Source organism: Lissotriton helveticus, chromosome 11, assembly GCF_964261635.1.
Source record: "Lissotriton helveticus chromosome 11, aLisHel1.1, whole genome shotgun sequence".
Taxonomy (NCBI): Eukaryota; Metazoa; Chordata; class Amphibia; order Caudata; family Salamandridae; genus Lissotriton; species Lissotriton helveticus.
Genome location: NC_136072.1, coordinates 608,488,317 through 608,510,724, shown reverse-complemented (window position 1 = coordinate 608,510,724; position 22,408 = coordinate 608,488,317). Strand labels below are relative to the sequence as shown.

The following is a 22,408-nucleotide window of genomic DNA, read 5'->3' as shown; positions in this document are numbered from 1 at the left end:
ACTCTGCCGGGTGCCACAGTGATCCGTGTGTGTTTCAGCGGTGGCCCGCCACCCTGACTGGGCTCGGCTGTGTAGGCATTAGGAGAGCTGAGCAGGAAGCACTGCATTATGAGCAAATCGAAACTGATTTCAAATACCGTGCCACCCGCCTATAACTTAGTTTCAGACTCACCCCTGACCAGTATGCCGTGCATGGTTGAATCCAAGTGTTACATTGTTGCTCTTTAAGCTCATCCAGCCCACTCCCCCAAGCCTGCCCGCTCAGCGCGCTCCACGCGTTTCCTGCCACTCTACACTTTTACCAAATCGTATTTTACCACTAATCAGCCAGCGTTCCTGACCACTTGACAGTTGAGTTGAGGCGCTATATATATGTGACAATGCATTTCAGTGCGGGATGCGGACCACCACACTGAAATGCGTTAGTCTAACGCCTGATGGGTGATACTTGGCAGGGCTGTGTCTGGAGTGAATGCACAAACAGCCCCTGTTAGTCCAAAAAACACGTGGTGAATCGACAGGCAGGCAGGGGCACACAGGATGGTTAAACAAGAAAATGCCCACTTTCTAAAAGTGGGATTTTCCAATACACAATTTAAAAACCACATTTACTAAAAGGCGTGCTATTAAATTTTGAGTTCAGAGAGCCTAAACTCCAAATCTCTAGCTGTTACCTATTGAGAGTTCTCCTTGCAAGATGTTACAAGGCAGCTCCAATAATAGGCTATGAAATAGATAGCCTTTCAATAGTAAAAATCGAATTGCATAGTATATCAGGACGTGTAAAACACACCACTACCTGTCCTTTCCCATACACTGCACCCTGCCGATGGGGGTACCTTAGGCCGACCTTAAAGGTGACTTGCATGTAAGAAAAAGAGAAGGTTAGGGCCTGGCAAGTGGGTGCACGTGCCAGGTCGACATTGCAGTTTAAACCTGCTCACAGACACTGCAATGGCAGGTGTGAGACACATTGGAAGAGCTACTTGTGTGGGTGGCACAACCAGTGCTGTATACCTACTAGTAGCATTTGATTTACAGGCCCTAGGCACACCTGTGCTCATTACTAAGGCCTTATTAGTAAATCAAATATAGCATTCATGGATATACCCATCAGTAGCACAATTTACATGGAGAGTGTATGCACTTTAACACTGAATAGCAGTGGTAAAGGGCCCAGAGCCCTAAAGCCAACAAAAACGAGGTAAAAAAACAAAAGGAGTAAACCCACCAAAAAGACCAGGTCTAACAGTTATGATTATATAATAAATACATGAGTTGGAAGAAAGAGTGCGGAGGATGGTTTGACTCTAAGGTCATCAACGTGTCTCCGCCATATACCTTCATAATAGCAATATTACACCGCACTTTGTGCCTCTCTTCAGGTTACCACTTTGGTATCGCTTTGTTCACCCTAAGTTGGCAGGGTATGGCCAGACGGGGGTCCCTTGCTCACTTTGCCACTAGGTTCAAGCTAGCCTGGCTGATGACGGCTGATTAGCCAGAAACCGGTCCCAGGATGCTTGTTTCCGGTCCAGGGAAGACATGGCTTGGCAGTTCGGGCTGGGCTGTTCCCATGAGGCAAAGGGTCAGACTGATATGCATATGGCCATGTCTGAACTGGGGTGGTGGAGTGAGCTAAAGAATGATGATGGATTAAACCCAGATCAGTTGACTGGGGGTGAGTGTTTGATTTGCTCCAACCCTCACTCCATCATCCCCTTTGATATCCTCATTGGTATCGCAGGTTTCCTGTATGGCATCTATCCACTTGCCTGAAATATATGGCTTGTTGCGGGTTCCCTATAAGCAAAGTCATGTTTGTGTCTATTTCATGTGTTCCATTGTGTTTTTTCTGGGGTTTGCCTTGTACTGCATAAGTTGTACTTTCAACAAATACCCCTCTTCATGGTTTAACCATATCATAAAGATTATGTGACATTGTACTTGCACTACATTACGCAAATGTGGTGAACATTACTGCATATGTGTGCTCTAAGACTACTTTCACACATTATCTAGGAAGAGGACCTAGACATCTTTTTCTCCACTATGTTTGCAGATCACTTTACCTCAGTGCCTGCAGCTGTGCCACAAATCAGGGAAGCACATTTAGTATGTTGTCAAGTAGATTTTGTGACCATACACAAAATGCACACTGAGTGGGCATTCTAATAAATGACCCATAACTTTCCAATAGTTGTTTACTAAACTAATGTGCTAGTGGCCACTTCTTAGTATGATACTCTGTTATTTTCTACCTACCTAAATTCCTCTCAAAGTGCTGGTGTGTTCACTCTGATCTGCACACGATGGGCCCGATTCACAAAGGTAAACTGAGACGAAAGTATGACTTTACGACTTTTGGTATTCACATAGGGCATTTACGAGTAGTAAAGTTAGATTTTTGTTTCTGTTTAACTTAAGTTTTGTTCTTAAGTTTAGCTAAGACCAAAGCTTAAGTTAAACTGGGACAATAGTCTAACTTTACTACTCGTTAAGGCTCTTTGTGAATACTGAAAGTCGTAAAGTTAGACTTCAATCTCAGTTTACCTTTGCGAATCAGACCCAATGTTTGTGAAAGGAGTTGATCCTGTCTATCATTGCAGATTTCCCCCTACTCAGAGGTCTGCCTAATTCCTAGATTGTTCCCTGTGACTAGAACTGGCAGTTTATTTCTTCTGCGTTATGAGAAACAGGAAAAGAATTTCAAAACGCATTTCATGGAATATCATTTTTTTGCCAATGCTTCGTAGATGTGCAAAAACATTTCAGGTCGCACCATAAATGTCCATAATGTTCTAGAAATGGCTTAATCACACTGGGGGATATTCACTAGGAAGTGGCGGAGACAGGCATTAGCCTTATTGGCTTAACGCCTCTTTCCGCCACTTTGGAAATGCAAGGCTGCACCATATTCACAAGGATATGCTGCAGCCTTGCGTTTCCCTTGCGATGGCGCTAAGTTTAACAACTTAGCGCCAGCGCAGGCACCCTTGTACCAGAGTGGAAGGGTGTCTGTGTGCAGGGGAGGATTGTTTATGTGTAGGAAGGTGTCCTTTCCTGCACATAAACTATCCTAAATGCAATTCTTGCACTTTCATGCATTATGATTTATGCAGCGCACATGGAAGTGACAAAATGGCCTTTTTAAAAAAAAGGTTTGTTTATGTACAGGAAGGGACACCTTCCTGTACATTCACAAATCATGGCAATTTGCTTTTTCTACTGGCGCGAGGAAGGGAATTGGAATAGTAAAGTATACTATTCCAAAGGCCAGCACCCCTTAAGGCAAGTTATTGTATCAACTTGCATTGCAAATGGTATGCGTGGTCCAGACGCATTCGTAGTTCCGCCCATGTTGTTAAGGAACGGATGTATGACATTGCAACGCATGCTTTTACCACGCATGCTTTTACATCGCAAGTTTTACAACGCATGCCTTTACAACGCATAGTGCTTTCGGGCGCTGGATAGTGAATTATTTAATTTACTATTCCAACTCCAGTCCCCATGGATAGTAGGGAAGGTGTTGATAGTAAATTAAATCTATTCCCTATCCTAGAGCGCCCCTCAGCGCAATGCGTTGTAATGGTTTGCGTTGTAAAAGTTGCGATGTAAAAGCATTGCGTGGTAAAAGTTGCGTTGTAAGTGATGTTTCCCTTAAGGAACGCGTGGGAAAGGAAAGCGTGGTTGTGTCATTCACCCGCAGTTGGTGTTTTGGGTGTTTGGGGACAATGAAGTCACTCGTGCTTTTTCCATCAATAGATTTTACTATCGTGATGAGCGTTCTCATTGATTTGCAAACGTGCATTCAATATCACAGTTTGCTTGTTAAACTGCATCACATTTGCATTATGCCTTCCCAGGCTAACAAGGCTGCAAATTAATACTAATCTTCTCCTGGAGGTTTATAGATCAGAAATGTGTTCATAAGCAACCCACTCCAAGCTCCGCTTGTCTTTTAAAAGGGCTTTGTGGTATGTTGATGGCTGTGGGGAATATTTTATTTACAATGCACATTTCATCCAATTTGTTTTTCTATTTCGTTGATATGTTTTATATTATCCACCGTGAATAAAACAATCATGAATATTATAACACATCGAGACAAAATGGAGCAAAACATGTCTGAGATTCTTGAACCTTTCTGAGAGTTTTCTGTTTGTCTGTCAAAGTCATATTAAAATGACACTTTGCTCTAAAACACCCAACCAAAATAGCGTGTCATCTAAAGGTGCATTGCCTGCAGCTTATGTCTATGCCTTAGTTCTAGGGTGAGGAGATCTAGAGAGCGAATGCTACATGTTTGGTTGTAGTAATCTTTCTTCCATACTTTACGAATATCAGAATCTGTTGTGTATTGACCATTTCTAATTAATGTTACAGTTTTGGCATTAACTAAACACTTTGTGAAATGATGACATGCACAAATATGCATTATTTAAAAAAAAATTATTGAGACACCTATGTAGCACTTACCTGGCGCTGATATATATGTATTAATGTTTGCATTTTTATGTAGTGAAGACGGAATGTGTCATGGATCTCAGAGCACGTTAAGCAGATAACAAAGGTGAACAGTGACAGCAAAGCAATACTGTGTTTAGAATGCAACAAATAAAATAGAACGACCAAGAAACATTATATGGGCAACATCAGTGTACTGTATATACGTACAGAGTGGGACAAAGTTTTTTCCATTTTTCAGGGGTACCAGTGCTTGATTTGTAAGAGAATAAATGCCAGGCCCGAAGCTTTGCTCAGAAGCCGGCTGCTGGTCCTATCAAATGTCTGGGTGCCGAATAACGAGGCTGCGTAGTTTTGATTCTTGATTCCAGCTCATGCCACTTCAGTCCACCATCAGACACTCAATGCCTCTTTATCTCACTTTTCAGAATCTTTTTCATCCCTGGCTTCTTTCTTTGTCACAGTTTCTCCATCTTTCTCTCCTACTTTCCCCCTATCTTGCTTTCTTTCTCTTCCTCTGGTTCAAAGTCTGTTAACACCTTCCATGCTGGTGACGGAACCACTCCGTCACCAGCCACAGGTGGGCTGTGCTAATGACGGAGTGGTTCCGTCACGTCTCGGCCGCCGCGCCTGCTCGGCACTTATTTTTGCGCCTGCGCGACGCGTTCTATTGAGCGGGTGGTACCGTGACGGAACCACTCCGTCATTAGCACAGCCCACCCGTGGCTGGTGACGGAGTGGTTCCGTCACCAGCATGGCGGCGCCGTGGGGCACCCCTCCTCCCCAGCGCCGCGGCAGAATTACCGCCGCGGCCAAGGGGTTAAGCAAAAATAAGGAGCGGTCACCTAAAATGTATGCTAGTGGCCCCACCTGCAACCACCAACTTAAATTAAGCACTGGGGGTGACATGAATACGAGGGCTATGGGTGGTACTGGGACAGAAAATAGGCTTGGGCACCAAAATGAAAGTGGCCACAATTAGCTAATCAAACAGCTAAAAAAAGGGGACCACTTTTTGCAAATAAAAGGGGACCACTTTTTGCAAATTAAAGGGGACCGCATTTAGCAAATAAAAGCAGACCACATTTAGCAAATAAAAGAGGGCCACATTTTACAAATCGGGGCAGTTTTGAACTTGTTAAGAGATGCGTTAATATCCAGTAAATCATCAGTAAGAAGATGGCCTACCACAATGTAAAAAAGGGCCCACAAACAGGCAAAAAAAGTGCCCCAAACTGATCTGGCAAATTAGCCCTTCTGGATCTGCCCACTTGCCCTGTACGCCTGTAAGGTTTATAAGGAAAGAGATGGTGTGATTGAGGAAGGGCAAGGGGTGCCGGTGTTCGGGGGAGGCGTGGGGGGAAGTGCCAAGTTGTGACCTGCATGTAATGTAGTGCTCATACTTCTTGATAGATTTTCGTCTCCTGGGTACCTGATTCATTTTACTCAAGTCATGCCAGGAGCTTTTACTGTGATATTGGAATGTGTGCCCTATTGACAAAAAGGTGCCATGATTAATGTGCATTTCAAAGTCTGGTCAAGATGTTTCAGTGTTAAAGGCTGTTCTAATAAAAGTTGTTTTGTGCTCTTTGAGACAATGTCAGACATTCCTTAACCATCTCAATAGATATCTGAAGCCCATTTTGACGCATGCAGGACCGCCTCTAACAACAACGCTGCCGAACTGGTGCAGCCCCCTCGCCCGACTCCTGACCAGTCCACAAGCATACGGGGTAAGTTAACCCCCTCTCCCCTGCATCAGCAGTGGCGTAATGAAACCTGAGGGGGCCCCCATGCAAAGTACATGGAGATGGCCTCCCACGCTCCGGACCCATTCGGGAGCTCTCAGGCCAAGGGCCAGCCCCCCGTACACAGTGCTGGCGGGGGGGGCCCTCAAGATCGGGTCCCCTTCCCACCACAGGGGCCGCAGGGGCTTTTGTTACACCACTGCGCATTAGCTGTCGTGAATGGGACCGGGCATGGTGCAACTGTGCTGACTGTGTGTAGAGGAAGTCTGCCATGCCTGATACAGCTTCTGTGTGTGGTTTACCTAGGAATGCAATCAAATAATAAAAGTGCCTTGCAAGCTGAGTTTCCCCAATTATTCCTTGCGTGAATTGAAAAGGAATTGTTTAGTATAGAATTTCTGATCTATGACATGGGAATATTTTGTTGCCAGAGATTTGATGTGTTCTGACAAGTATTTTAATAGAATTTATTTCACAAACTCAGTCAAGTGTATCGAATTTCTGATTCTACATTTGCTAGGTTTATGAGAGGAATGCCTGTCTCTTTTATTTTACAAATCAGTGCATTCAGGGAGTTGCAGTCTTGTTTGAAATCAACAGGACCAGTGCATGTGAAAACAATGATTTGTAAAAAAGGATGGGTACAGGGCCTGGCTGGCTACCGGGCGCTTTGGCATGCTGCCGAGCTGGGGGCTGATTTCGTTGATGGGGACCTGCGTGTGCTGAAAGAAATTCGTTTTGCTTTGTGTATTTCGAAGCACATGCAGGTCTCCATCAACGAAATTAGCCCCCACCGCAGTGACATCAGCCCCCAGCTCAGCAGCATGCCAAAACGCCCGGTAGCCAGTCCGGCCCTCGACTGGTAACGGTGTGTTATGGTAGCATGCAGTCATTTGGTAACACTAACATTTGCTCAATATTCTAATTTAAATTACGCTTACATTGCTTGGTCGCCATCTGATATTATGGATTGAGGCTGGTGAGACCTGATTGGCAGTCATTCAGCGTTAGACCGTCTCAGCAAATGAAGAGCCACTTGAGCCCAAAAAAAAGACAAATTTGATTTTGTCCCCCGGGACTGCTGTGTCCATGGGCAGGCGCACTTGTGGCTGCCTGTGCTAGGCAGCCACAAGTGCACCTGCCCATGGAAAGTCCCGGGCACATAACCAATTTTTTTTCTCTCAAGTGGCTCTTCATCTCAAGGTAGGCACTCTTGCTTAGTGCAAGTGTGTTAGCGTTAAGGTCAGGATCGTTTTTGCACAATAATGGAAACCTTTCTGCACAAAAACTATCCTTTGAGGCTACTTCCTCTGTGTATGCATGCTGCAGAATGCAGCACAAATGCTAAATGGAAATGACAAGGAGAAATACAGATATTATTCCTCATCACGCCACCCTCAGGAAGGTGCACCATTTTGACACAAACCCATGGGTTCAAGTCTTTTGTAAATATGAGTTTTTGTCAAAATCCATGGGTGGATGCACAGGAACTCCCATGCTCCACCCGCGGAATGCCCGCCTGACGCAAAGTAATGCAAAGCAGTGGAACGCGCTGTGTTATGTTTCTTTCTTTTTCAAAGCAACATTAATAACCATTGCATTGCTTTGAAAATACCATAAAGGATTTTGTCTATGTCAAAAAAGTACAGCAAACCTGACACAAAATCTTTAAAAACGTGGTCCACTGTCCTCTAGGCGTGTCCATTGTGAGTCTACAAGAGATAGAACCATGTTGAATTTTCAGGATAGCTACAACCCACACAAATGACTCCATTTAGATTCATGGATTGTAACTCATCCCATGTGCATAACCCACATATCTAGCACAGCTCCGGCTCTTATGTACCAACATTATCACATAAGTACAAATATGGGACCAGCACCCAACTTTGGTGCACTCCTATTACCTGAGGTCAAGGCATTACATCAGCGTGAGCCAGGCTCTAATGTAATACATTAAAATAAACAATTATTTTATACATTAATGGAAACACTGATTGATGCCTTCACATTGTATAAATTTGGACTGCCATCTGCTACCACCAAGGTTTCTTGTCTATGTGGGTAATGGATTTCTGTTTCAAAAAGGCGCATGGTCCCCGGCGTTTATCTCGTCCCTTCTGAAGCTTGCTGGAGTAAAATTGATCAGTATCCATTTTTTACCTGCCTTGAAAGCCCTTGCTCGTTCGGGGAATTGACGCTTCGCCTTTAATGTATTATCACTTCGCCTTTAATGTATTATCGCACTCCAGAGCCATCTGCTGCTATTTCAGTGACACTGACTCTAAATCTTTTCTTTTCAACACACCATTAGGAGCAGCTGAAAGATGATGACATGGACTGCATCGTAAACAACGATGAACTGACCATTGCCTATGAAGAAGGGGGGTTGAGCTCTCGTCCTTCTCCGGGGACACCACTGAGGTCAGACCCATCGGATCCAGTCCAAGCTGCCGGCAAGGAGAACGTCCATGAAGGAGATCTTGGTTTAGGGGGATACAACCCGAAGCTGGATTCCGCAGCGGGTTCTCCTACCCGTAGTACTCTGGCTTGATCAGGCTAAGGGTTCAGCACTCTGTAAAAGGATCACAAAGGGATGCAAGCACTGATTGTTATGCAAGGCAGGAGATTGACTTTAAACTGTATTAGATCAATGTTTGGAGGGATGAAGTCAACTCCCTACCTATCTCTTCAGGCGTAGATCGAAAAAAGCGAGACCAATATAAGCCATATGATGTCCACCTGGAAAGAAATTTTCTAAACAATTATAATTTTTTTTGTTCATTGTATGAATTGTTGTTTCCTGGAAGGAAAATATATTGCTGCACATTTGCTTTTTCTTCAGCCGTTTAATGTTGGCTTTTCAACTCGCATCTCTATAGAGCTCTATCTTCTTTCAATGCGCTGCACTTTTTTTTAATGAATATTGTCTCCATTTTCTATGCAAGGTTAGCAAGTTATGTATTATTGATTTAAAAAACTGATTGTGGGGAGATGATTTAGAGAATAGCACAGCTTCTCAGTCCTCAATAAGCCTAGGCTAAGTAGCACAAAATGGCTGGCAGCCTGTTCTGAATCTAAAGTCCACTTAGCCTTAAAAAAAGCTTTTATCTTCATCACGAGCACCAACTTGCACTAGCCCATTTTTACTCAGCTCTTGTGCTTTGTGCACTTCAGTACGAGGTGCTCGGCTTCAGATATGGAGATGCGCTTTAACATATGCAAGAAGAACAAAGTGCCTGTGTCCTATTCACTGGGCATATTAGCCTCATCAATTCAAATGCTGGAGCATTCATGTCTTAGCCAATCAGGTAGGGCCGGAGTGGGATTGTATGTGGTTATTAATATCCACTGGCAACAATATCACATCCAATCCTTCGACCTTCCACTATTTTAAATAGGTGCATATTTAATATTCTTAACTCCTCCCAGGCTTTTCTAGGAAAAAGTATAAATGACATTACAATCTGTAAATATATATACTTACCTTACAATGTACTTGCAGGTCGATGTCCGGAATTCTATATTATTTCCATGTGGTGTATTGCAAGTCATATAGTTAACAAACACCCCAATAACTCGAGGAATAAGAAACCGCAAACTGCAATCACAAGAATGACTTGATACAGCCTGACCATCATTCTCTGTGGACCTCAGTTACTCTTCTGTAAAATGAGCACATGTAAAAATGACATAAGTGCCTTTCTCACTGGATTTTTAAGATACTCCTGGGGAGTTTTACTAAGATTTTATGCTGTGTTTGTGTCACAGTGCAAAATCTTTTTTTCCCAATTTACTTTAGCACTGGAAATTACGTGAAAGTAACGCAAAGCAAGGCAAAGCGCTGCTTTGTGTTACTTTGCGCCAAGTGAGAGTACCATGGATGGAGCATGGGCGTTCCCATGCAACCACCCAAGGTTTCTTATGCTTAACCCTATTCACTAAATTAAGTAGACACGGTGTAGCGTCAGAAAACTGCGCCCTTTTGAAGTAGGCGCAACAAAGGAAAAATGCTTTAATTCCCTCCTTCCTTTTCCGACTTTATACGTGTGCTGCACATTACAGCACACATACATAGAGGAAAAAGGGTTAAAGTCAGTCTATGCATAGTATTTTGTACTGGAAGGGTAAACCTATGCTAGACTCACGGAGACACCCTTGCACTATGGCGCAAAGGTGACTCTGTGGTGCATAGCAGCTGATTTCAGGGCCAGCTAGGGAAAGGGGAGGAGAGAGGCATATTTCAGTACATTTGGCGCTCTCCTCCTCTTTTCTTTTCATGCAGCGCACCATTTGCGGCAGGTGCACTGAGCTGTGTGAGTGAGTGGTAAATCTGTACCTTCCTCCTTTCTCAGGAGGGATGTTTGACAGCCCAGGTGAAGTTTGGCACCCTAGGTGAAGTTGCAATGTTTGGCCTCCTCGGTAGATCATGGGACCACACCTCATGCTTATACGGATAACATGGTGCCTTTGTTCTGATGACGTCCTGTGGAGCTTCTTAGTATCGCCTTAATGGAGGAGTGGCTGGCCTTCCATGCACTCTATCCCAATGATCATTAGACATTGCAGAATAGAGACTCTCATTTACTTGTAAGGGTGCTGATAATGATTTCACCGTCCTGATGTAGTGGTAATCCCACTCTTACACCTGACATGTTGCATAGGGCATTAGTAATTGGGTGCCTGGGAAGCCCAAAGGAACAGGGTAAGAGAGGGGGAGCCTAAGTTTTCTACGAGTTTACACAGTCATGACTGACGTTGAAAACATTATTCTTGTTTTGTTTTACTTGTTATTTAGTCATTGGAATGAAAACTCGCAAGAAGTGTATTCCAGGGAATCTTGCAATCCCAATGTGACTGGTGAATCCCATAAAATAAAATCTAAATACAACATTTTTGAAAACTATACTCTAAAATGTAGTATAACAGAAACAGTTTGAACTGGTGGTTGGGGGAGTCTTGTGTTGGGCGTGATGCAGCAGCCTTCTGTAAAGCAGGCTGGCACACTTTTCATGTACATTAGGAGTTTATTTTCTTTGGGTTAAACCCTGAAGACATGGCATCATAAAGTCAAGATAAAAGCAGATCACTTCTCCAGGCCACTGAATTGTACCCAATTGCTATTTGGGGTTTCAAATTTAAAAGCGGGTCCGTGGCTGTGTACCCAAGGCACAGACATAACTTGTCATGTGTGGCCTTGTTGCCACTACCAGCAAGTTTCAAGACCCCTATAAAGGTATTATTATGATGGACCAGGCTGGTAGGGTGCTATCTCTGATTATCTGTGTGAATACTGAAGACATGGAACTTTCACAGTGCTTTTTCATTTCCACTTCTTGGACTCCTTATGTCTAGATGATCAACTGTTTTCACTGCTGCCCAACGTGTAATACCTTCATGCCTCTAAGATAGAAATATGCCTAGCTCATTGCCTGACCTGACTCTGCCTTCAGTGTAGGACCTTTCTAGTTATGCCTGAAGTTGACAACATTTTAAAAGGATCACCACTACTAACACATGAACAGCTTTGCTGAGAAAGTAGCTTGAAGACAGTAGATAACTCAATTCCACTTGGATCCCATGTAATGAGAAAGAAATAGAGATACTTTAAGATTCACAGAACTTCAGGTACCGTTCCAAACGTTCTCTAACTTGGATCTAGATCAACACTTGGACATTTTATTGGATCTTCTTTACAGCTGGTAAAAGGCTGGATTCTGAATTTATGGCCCTCAAACTGAACTTGACAAATTGCGTCCTGAATATCTCCCTTTTAGCTACCTCAGCATCTCTCAGTTAAACATAGTGTTCTTATGTGCCTCTAGGAAGGGCTCCCAAAGCAGAACAAATGAGCTAGCAGCTCACTATCTTCTACAAAAAGCGCACATCTTCCTAAATCTAAATTGCTGCACTAATATGTCTGCCTTCTACTTTCACATGGACGGGGCAGCTCTCCACGTTGATTTGTGTGGAATTATTTATATTTCTCTGATGTTTACAAAACACTTCTGCAAATTATTTCCTTTGTCTAATTAAATGTTGATTAAGAGCCTGCCCAGCACATTAATGCACATGTTCATTCCTGTGCAGAAACCTCTATATTTGAATCAGGCTGATCTACAAACTTGTCTCATACTGATATACAGTATAAAAGTGCAACTGGCCTCCTATAAAGGTCATTACCTTATCTGCAAAGTGGCTTCTAGATAGCCATGATGTTAATACTGAATATCGACACCAACAATACTGTGGCTGTGAAGAAGTAGGACACCCAGGCGTAGCGTAGAACAGAAGGTTTAGTGAGGTATCTCAATGTACAGGAAATGTCCCATCCACCACAGCTGCCTGCAGGTAACTGACCTGCAAATTTCCAAAGCATACCCAGTGCTCTCACAATTCACCTCTGTCCTGAGCTCAGCTTGGCCCTTGTTTTCTATAAGTCAGGCACATTGCACCTCTATTGTCACCTGCAGTAGAAACTTTGATTCCAGTTTTGAGACATATTACAGACCTCTCACAACTCAGTTTAAACTGATTTGTGATATGTCTCGGTGTCTGTCCTGAGATTTAGGCAGAGCTACTAAACCGTGTACCTATCTGAATACTGTACTGCTGAGTGCTGCACGAAGTATGCCAATCATGCCATTTAGCGCCTTGATGCCCTTGGGCTTAGTTCGCACTTTATAAATCTTCCTTCATTCATTCATTCATATAGGAGCTATACAGCACTATACCAGAACTGTGGCATTCACTGAGTTCTCAGAGTGCATCTCTACCGTCCTATATCGCATGCACTGATGTTCGACTTCTGAAATATTGATAGAACTTCCATCATGCACCACTTCCAAGTACTGACCTGTCTCGATTCATTGAATTCTGATCAGCAGATGTACTGTGTCCCACTTCTGAGGTATAGGCAAAGCTCCTAAACTGCGCCCCTATGTGAATACTAAACCCTCTAGGGTTCTGTTCATGCATGTCGATCTTTGCAGCCTGGTCCATGTATTCCGACATCCAAAGAGCTCTAATAGCACAGGCAAAGTCCTCAAAATTTACCTCTGTCCTGTAACCTGCCATTTGTGAGAAATTACAACCAGGGTGCAGCGACCTGCTATTTTAAGCTGAACATTATAAATTTGATGTTTTTGCTCTTCAAAAAATACATGGCCCCCAAGATGTACATAGAAACCGACTTGCAGCATGTACTCCAATCTAACTGCGGTGGGTTGCGCATCGTGCTGACAGCACGATGCGCAAATCCACTGCAGTAAGCATTGCGCAAAGGTGCAACGCTAATTGGTGTCTTTTAACTATTTTTTTCGATGTGAGTACCAAGGTTTTTCATGGAGAAATCGATTTACTTATACCCCCTTGAACATGTGGTTGTATCCTGTGGAGCAGATTTACAAGCCCCTTGCGTCACTTTTCCGATGTTAAAAGGAATACAAAAGTGGCGTAAGGGGCTTGTAAATTGCCCCGGTGTCTTTAAAGGCGTCAACCATGATGAATGAATTAGGTAAATTAGCTTGTGTATCCTTGGTGGGACACAATCTGCAAAATGTTTGTCAATATTCACAAACTTCAGAGTTTGAGGGTGTTCACCACGTTCGGCATGATCGTGTCGCTGCACCTACAATTCCAATGGAAGACAATTTGAGACATTTCGTCCACACTTATAAGTAGCGACTGATTCTGATTTCGGGAATCCGGATCATGTAATTTTACCTGTGAACTTCAGTTACTTTTTGCAAAGGACTTTCTGAATCCAGCAGTTCATGCTTCCCCTTCACTGCTGGGGGTCAGTGCTCAAAGGCTTGGAGACAAAAAATGGCCGTTCAGAATCTGAAGGTGTGGCAGGTTCCCTCTTTGCCTGCAGTGGTATGGCCAGTGGACCTCAAAAAAATTGAGGTGACAGACAGTAATCTCTTTGATTGGTATCCCATGATTGTTGGCCAATAATCATAATATCATGTTTACTTTTACTTGTTTCTGAGGCCAATATTTATCAGAGTGAAACATAATTCACTTTATAATTGAGTAGGTGCTCGGCACAATGTGTCCAAAGCAATTTGCTGACTGCATGCAGGTTTATTGCTTGGTTGCTCCCAACAGTAAACAATTGGAGGTTTGCTGGCGCGCTCCTTTCATTAACAAGGTATGGGAGTGATTTGCATCCAGAAAACTATCTCAGGCCTCAAGTCCCAAAGGTTCAGTTTGTGTTGAAATCATCATGGTTATGTATTCTGCTACGGTTAAGTTGGATAAGGATTGGAACGTTAAAAAAACAGCTTTTCCCTGTAGCAGCTGCAAGCTGGATTGTATTTTGTATATGTACACAAAATATAGACTTTGATATTTGCTGCTGCAAAAAAAGCACAGACCACTCAAATATAAAGGGGAACAAAATAGCACAACTTTGCAATGTGTAAAGCAATTACACATTGCGATTATATAAGCAATTATATGCAAATTTGCATCATCTGAGAAGTCTATGCAATTCAGTTATGATGAAGAAGGAGCATTTAGTGCAAACATCTGTTTCAGGAAAGAAGTGTCCTGATGTTTCTATATTGACTCAGATAGCAAAAATTGCCACTCTGATCACTCATGAAGGGTGCTAGGTATTGAAAAGATTTGAACTGTTTCCGGATCACCCGTCTAGTCTTGTTTTCCTAAATTTGGGGATTATAATTTGGCAAGCCTGTAATCTAGTAATTCTTCTCTTGTCAGGACTGGTTACATGGATTTAGTTAAAAAAAAAAATGTTTTTATTATAGCTCCAAAATGACAGTGATGTGCTATACATAGCAACAGGGGCAGAGGCGGCCACTCCGCTATGGCGGAGGAGCGTCGCCCCACTTCCTTTAAGCAGTGCAACGTAACAACAAAAAATGATAATAATTTTGAGTTATTATCATTTTATGTTTCTGTGATGCTTTGTGGATGGGGAGCTGGGCAGGGGAGGAGTGGTTTGCCCACTCCTAAGTCCCCTTAACTGTTTGGCCGGCCAACTTGGGCCGCCCAAAACAGTATTGCGCACTTTCCATGTTCTCTATGCAGGTTGCATTACAGCCTGCATTGAAAACATGCTGAGGCCCCTATTGCATTGAAAACATGTCCATGCCCCATTCCCTGGCTGAGCGTCGAACCATGATGCTCAGACCAATTACAACGCTGCAGCGTTGTGATTAGTCAGGGGAGCCTCGATGCTTACCAATCACATCACTGCATTGCAGCGATGTGATTGGTCAGGGGAGCCTGTCTGTGCTTCTTGTTCCTTGAGTCAACACGAGGAGAGCAAGAACAGTGACGCAAGACCCAGCGGCAAGGTAAGTGTTTTTTTTTTACACTGCACAACCCCCCCGACACGCCCTGCCCCCCACGCCCGTCACCCGCGAGGCATTCCAGCTGCCACTGAACTGGGGAAGGGTTAAATCCTCCCCTCAATATTCACCAGTCTGGAGAACATTTGTCGGGTAGTTTCACAATAACAGACATGAATCTTCCCACAAGATGATAATGCGCCAAAAGGCAGACCAAATGAAGATTGCGGTAAAATACAATGACCCCCCCAAGAATATTAGGATACCCACATGATCTTTAGAAGGAAGATCCCAGTTTACAAGACTGAGCCATGGGTACAGTGAGACCAGATAACAGGGAACATGGGACTAGGTTGATTACAGGATATGTAGCTAATATTCAGGAGACAGATAGTTTCGAATATATTTACATATTTACAATGTGAACTGAGAAGAGTAAGGGTCTGATGTAGAATTCAGCGGACGGGTTACTATATCACAAATGTGACACATATCCTGTCCGCAGTATTAGAAGTGTCATTGGTTATAGTGCACTTTTTATACGGTGGATGGGATATCCGTCATGTTTGTGACAGAGTAACCCATCTGCCGAACTCTAAATCCGACCCTATGGGGAATATTTATGAGCCCCTTTGCGTTGCTCTTGCACTATGGAATGTGGAGCAAGTGTTACGCAAATGAAAAATGAGATTTATGAAGCTACACAAATCGCTCCATTACATTGCTCTGCGCCATGGAGTCATTTCCATGGATTTTGAAGCCATCCCAGATTTACAAGAACAGGTAAACCTGGGAATGCGCCACAAAGATACGCATCCCCAGAAGAAGTGTAACGAGCAGAAATATCTTTGTTTCTCCTCGTTTTTTCCTCCGCATATAGAAAGAGGCAATCATCTCTCAGGATTGCTTTTGTGCAGTAGGGTGCCCCTTCCTGTACAAAAACAATCCTGCCTGCAATGCAGGCACCCTTGCACCATGGATCAAGGGTGCCTGCATTGGCGCCAGGCAGCTCGTTGTGAGCCAGCACAGGGGGAAGGAAAGGCATGTGTCTTATTAACATAAATATGGAGCATTCCTGCCCTTACCCAATGATGCAGTGACTTGCTGCACTGCACCACTTTTCATAAATATGGCCCAAAGTGACTATATATGCAAAGCACCTTAACCCCTCCCATGCTCGTGACGGAACCGTTCCATCATGAGCCTCGCGTGGGCTGTGCTGGTGATGGAACGGTTCCGTCACGGCCCGCTCGCCGTGCCTGCACGACGCGAATTCCCCACCTACGCTGACATTCTAACGAGCGGGCGGGGCCGTGGCGGAACCGTTCCGTCACAAGCACAGCTCACCCGAGGGCCGTGACGGAGCGGTTCCGTCACGAGTACGGGAGCACCACGCGGCCCCGCCTCCCCCTTAGCGCTGCGGCAGAATAGCCGCCGCAGCAAAGGGGTTAAACAACATCACAGTGGCCGATAGGACACTGCCTAAGATGAGAGGCAAGCTGTGAAGCATGGGAATTTGAAACCTTTGCTGAACTGGACCCAGAACAGCACAGTCGTAAGGTACAAGAAAATGTCATTCCAGACTTTTGGTTCATAGGAAAATAATATGAATACATGAGCTTGGCAGCTGTTTGTTTTGTTTTAAGGGTTGCAATTGTTCAGATTCACCAAGCAAACAGTTCAGTCTCTGAACAAAAGGAGCACTTACTGCTTGATACACTTTGTGCTTAGAATCTGCTTCCAGGGGGCAGAGCGGAAAGACAATGCGCCTCTTCCATGGTACACGCAAGCGGCGTCGCGCGCGCTGCCATTCTCCGGACGTGCTTCCGGTCGGGGCTCCTGCACACAAAGAAACCTGTCTTTCGCTGGCACGCACTATTGACGCTGCACCAGGCTCTGCCTTTTTCACCAATGTCTCGCAGATAAGAATGTAGCATAACTTAATTGTCCAAAAAGGCCTGAGCATTGTGGGAGCCAGCGTGGCTACCGTGGTAGACTTTTAAAAAATATATATTTCTGAAACCACATTCATTGTTTTTGAAAAACATTAGAGGGCAAATGTGTGGCGCAGTGAACATAAGAGTCTGTTGAGAGGTGCTTAACAGCACCTTCTATGCAATCCTTCCTGCTGGGGCACAAAAAATCTGAGTCATTCTTTTGAGTATCTCCATATAAAGTCAAATTTCACTAGATTCTTTTGTAATACTAATACATTCGTTTCCTTTGATTTGCAACATAGAACTTTATCAGTTGTTCACTGTACTGCAAAATTATTACCAGTTACTGTTTCTATTGCCTAAATAGATTCAGCTAATGTTTCCGACAGTATTTGTAAATGTGCTGGACAATTCGTTATAACTTCTAGTGTCATGCATTAAAACTACATTTGGTCTGGTAGTGGGTCATGGCTCGTTTCAATGTGTTTGCATGTCATTGTATGTGTTTTTGACTTCCCATTCATTTGAACATGCTTTTCCTACCTCAGTCTTTTCTAGGTTATTACACAGCAGTGAATACAAGTGTTTTCTGAAGACTGTAAAGTTTGTAACCTAATGGAAATAAAGTCTGCATTTACTACCAAGTATGGAAGTGATTATTATGCCTTGTTATTTCGTGTTATGTCATCTGCCATTTCTATGGTGCCCACTCTATATGGGGCAATAACTGGGGGGCTTGTATGTTTGGTTGGGGAGTAGTATGAACTTTGTGGAAAGTGTTTGGTAAGATGCCTGGACACATGGAGGCAGATTTACGTTGCCTGACGCATCTCTGTAAATCGGCAGAGATGCGCCAGGAAAGATACGGCACGCAAGTTCATCCTTGCGCCGCATTTACAATGCGGCGCACCATGGCGCAGGAATGAACAGATGCGTGTCGCATCTTGGGCGTAAAGTTGGCGCAGTGCTGAAGTTGTGTTGCGTGCGGCACGCAACTCCTGCAGTTTTCCAACTTGCCCTATCTTTAACGTGGTGCGTCAAGCCTTACGCCTGCTTCAAGCAGGCGCAGGGTTTTGACGCATCAGCGTTGGGAAAGTGACTCAGTGAAATCTTGTAGATTTCACTGAGTCACTTTTCAGGGGCGTTACTGCGACGGAACCCCCCCCTGCACCGGAACGCCTACATGAAACATGACACAGGTTTCATGTGGCGCAGGGCCTTACACCGTGACGCATCTCCATAGATGCGTCACGTTGTAAATGCCTCGTAGGGATGCGCCACGTTTATGCCACCTTGCGTGATGCAACAGCGGCGTAAACGTGGCGCAAGGGGCTTGTAAATCTGCTCCTAGAAGAAGTGAGGGAGGGAGAGAACTGGTGATATAGATGGAGGGGGAGGGGGAGAGAAGGGAAGTGACGGTCACGAGGGAGGGGTCTGTGCTCAAGTGGACAAACACCCCTGGGTATCCAATGTGTTGGATTTAGTTGCCTCACACACCCTTGCGAGTGTCATGCTTCATCATCGGCGTTGCTCCTCGTCGGGCAGGCGGTGCAATGCCCAACGGGCTCACCTCAAGGAGGGGCTCTTTGTCGGAGATCTTCTATCCAACTGCCTTATGGTGAAGTGCGGGTGAGGGGCCAGTAATAAGTAGAAGGTGCGGGTGAGAGTAAAAAGTAGCTCAGGGTACCGGAGACAATTTTATTCTGGTGGTCCCCTGCCACTAGTAAAATCAGGGATAGCCGGTATTCATGGGAACAAAAGTTTCCCAGTGTGAATCAAGGCTAAAGGTGCAAAAATTGTGGTCAACATGTTTCTCGCATCTAGTTTATTAACTGCGATTCTTCAGGACCTATATATAAAGAAACCTACAATCTACTAAAACATGATCTAATCAAAAGTATCAGTTTAAACAAGACACATCTGTTGTACTACCTGTCTGACACTGTTCCTACCTAGAGTAGTGGGAGACAAAATAGAGTATTTAGGTAAGAAACAACAAATGGTACTATCGTGACCGTGACAACACTGTGCGTGGTTGTGAACACTGTGCGTGGTTGTGAACACACCGTGCTAAGGTGACATACTAGTGAGGAGGTGACTAGTATGTGATTAAAACCGAGTTAAAAACACACAATGCAGCAATTGAACCATAGAGAACAGTAAAAACATCAGTAAAAACATCACAATCGTTTTAAGATGATGTGAATAACACTCACCTAGGGGTTAGGATTGAGGGGTGTCAACAGTACCCGGCGGATCTGGCATCGGGCATGAAGCCAATGTATTTGGGCTGGGAAAGGAAGTTAATGAGGAACAGCATTATCACCAGACCCAGGGCACTTCCATGGGCAGTACTTTTGCCCCTTCGGTGGCCTGTCTTTACATGGCAGACTTCGAAGAAAGACACATCAATGGACCTGCTAACCCATACCACCCCAACATCAAGCTATGGAAAAGGTTCATTGATGATATCCTTGTACTCTGGAGAGGGACGGAAGACTTATACAAAGAGTTCTTCAGCTGGCTCAACATGCAGAATGAGTTCTTGCACTTCACCATCACAGCATCTGCCTCCAAAATTGCCTTCTTGGATCTCACGATAAGACTCGAAAGGGGTACAATTAATACCACCATGTACCGCAAGCCTACAGATCGTAACAGCTTGCTTTATTTCACCAGTTATCATCCGAAGGCCTTGAGGTTAAACCTGCCCTTCGGACAATTTTTGCGAGTCAGACGTAATTGCTCCAACCTATCAGACTATAGAACCGAGTCCTCACTTTTGTCAAGAAACCTGAGGGACCGAGGATACCCCTCCAGAGAGGTGACTAGGGCACGCAAACGTGCACAGAACAACCACAGGGGTGCCCTACTCGAATACAACAGTAAGGCCACACAGGAGTCAGATCTCCTTACCTGTGTAACCACCTTCTCACCAGCTTCTACCGAACTGAAAAAGATAATTAAGCGACATTGGCAAATTCTTAACTCAGGCGAACTCAACCTCACAACACCTAGATTTGCCTTCAAGAGGTCTAGAAACATAAAGGATATGTTGATACATACTAGGCCCAAAAAGTCTGATCCAACACGACAAACCACCCTGTGGCAACTACCACCGGTACAGGGTCATTACCAATGCGGCTCGTGCAGTGTGTGCCCCTACACCAATACCTATAAAACCATCCTCCTGACGGATACTTTCCGTTGGGAATTACGGGGCCACACCAACTGCAATACCTCCAACTGCATCTACCTGTTGAGATGCCCATGCGGGCTTAAATATGTTGGAATGACCTCTCGCCCGGTGAAAATCCGCATCTCCGAACACAGGAGTAATTTCCGCTGCAAAAAGACCAATACCAAAATGTGCAGGCACTTTCAAGAACAGAACCATTCAGCTGACTCAATATCCTGGTTGGTCCTCGAGGCTTCCCCAGCTAAATCTAAACGCAATTTATTCCTAAAGGAACAAAGGTGGATACACCGTCTGTCTAGCGATAGCCAGGGACTGAACGAGGACATCCCGTGGAGTTCCCTGTGAACCATCAATTGCAACCACCAACATGAATATGAGCGACATGTGCCAACTTCTGTTCTCCCCCCCTCTTTCACTGGTTAAGCGCTATCCTTTACTACAGCCCCATTATACCTTATACAACGTCACTACCCTACCCACACTGATACATGGGGCAACGGTCAAGTGTCGTGTTAGATCCCCCATGACCGGGCTCCGGGGACCAGTGTCAACCCCAACCCAATCATTGGTACTCTGACTGCAGTGCCAGATTGGCGATAGGGGTACATAGCGCGACAGATTCCACCTTATTTATTATAATGAACTCCCCCGTATGCTGGGCGACTACTTACAGATTGAAGGGCCACCATTGGTACTGTTATGGTATAACTTTACTATTCAAGCATGGCCGCCTCCTTCAATCCAACCCAATCATTGGTACACAGCATACAGTGACAGACTGGCGATAGGGACACATGGCGCCACAGATCCCATCTTATTATTATTTTTATGATTTATGATTTTTATTATAAAATAAAAAATGTCCACCCTCATGCTGGGCCGTTACGTGCAGATTGTTCTGCCCTCATTTGATCTGGCTTAGGTATTACTTTACCATTCCATCATGGCCGCCACTGTCGACCATCCAACCCACGTGACTTTACGTGACTGACCACTTCCTGCCTCCCACGTAACCTGGCTTCCTACTTAACCCTGAAGCAAACGACCAGGTCCTTACTATCCGGACCCGGCGTGAAGGGTAGGCGCAGAAGGCTACGGCACAGGCATCTAGAAGTAAGTGAGAGGGCTGGTTTACAGTGAGGCAGTCCCGATTGTTCCGTGGCATTTTAAATGTGCGGGGTTTCGCCTGATTTAAATACTTTCATGACTAGTGCAGTTCTGTTTTTAAACGGGGGCCCACACACCATGCTTTGTAGAGTCACACACATGCAGGCAGTTTCTCACCTTATCGCGCCTCACGCACCATCTCCGCGTCTCCCAAGGGGGCGCAGTAACGATACTTGCACTATGGGAAACAGGCGCCAATTTAGATTATGCGACATGACCCCCGAGCCTGTAGTATTGCAGCTAAGATACCTTGACCACGCGACAGGCGACAAACTCCACTGGCTTGGTATTCTAACCCCAGAGCCTGGATGAGATTAGTAACGTTACTCCCGGGGTCAGACTAGCTAACTTGAGTACATTGCCCGCCAGAGCGCTTTTAAATAACCACCTATACAAGCAACGCACACCTGAAGTAACATTACTTGACACACGCTGTAACAGTATTTTCTACACCGACCCCAGCCGGGGCTTACAATGCAGGCGATATATCTCCTCAAGCACTACGGCTACCAGACCTCCCTTAGTAATTATCTTGCCAGCCTGGGGCTCTTTACCAATAGGAAT

General features: G+C 44.6%; 1 protein-coding gene across 1 annotated transcript in view; it reads left to right on the top strand.

Moving 5' to 3' along the window:
- The window catches only part of SLC9A9 (solute carrier family 9 member A9), a 2,762,771-nt gene extending 2,751,667 nt beyond the window's left edge, over nucleotides 1–11,104 (top strand). Inside the window, exons 15-16 of the mRNA XM_078666429.1 lie at nucleotides 6,098–6,203; nucleotides 8,533–11,104. Of these exons, the coding sequence (XP_078522555.1) occupies nucleotides 6,098–6,203; nucleotides 8,533–8,772 (346 nt within the window). The 3' untranslated portion in view covers nucleotides 8,773–11,104. The remainder of the gene's footprint in view (nucleotides 1–6,097; nucleotides 6,204–8,532) is intronic.
- Nucleotides 11,105–22,408: the final 11,304 nt, after the last annotated feature.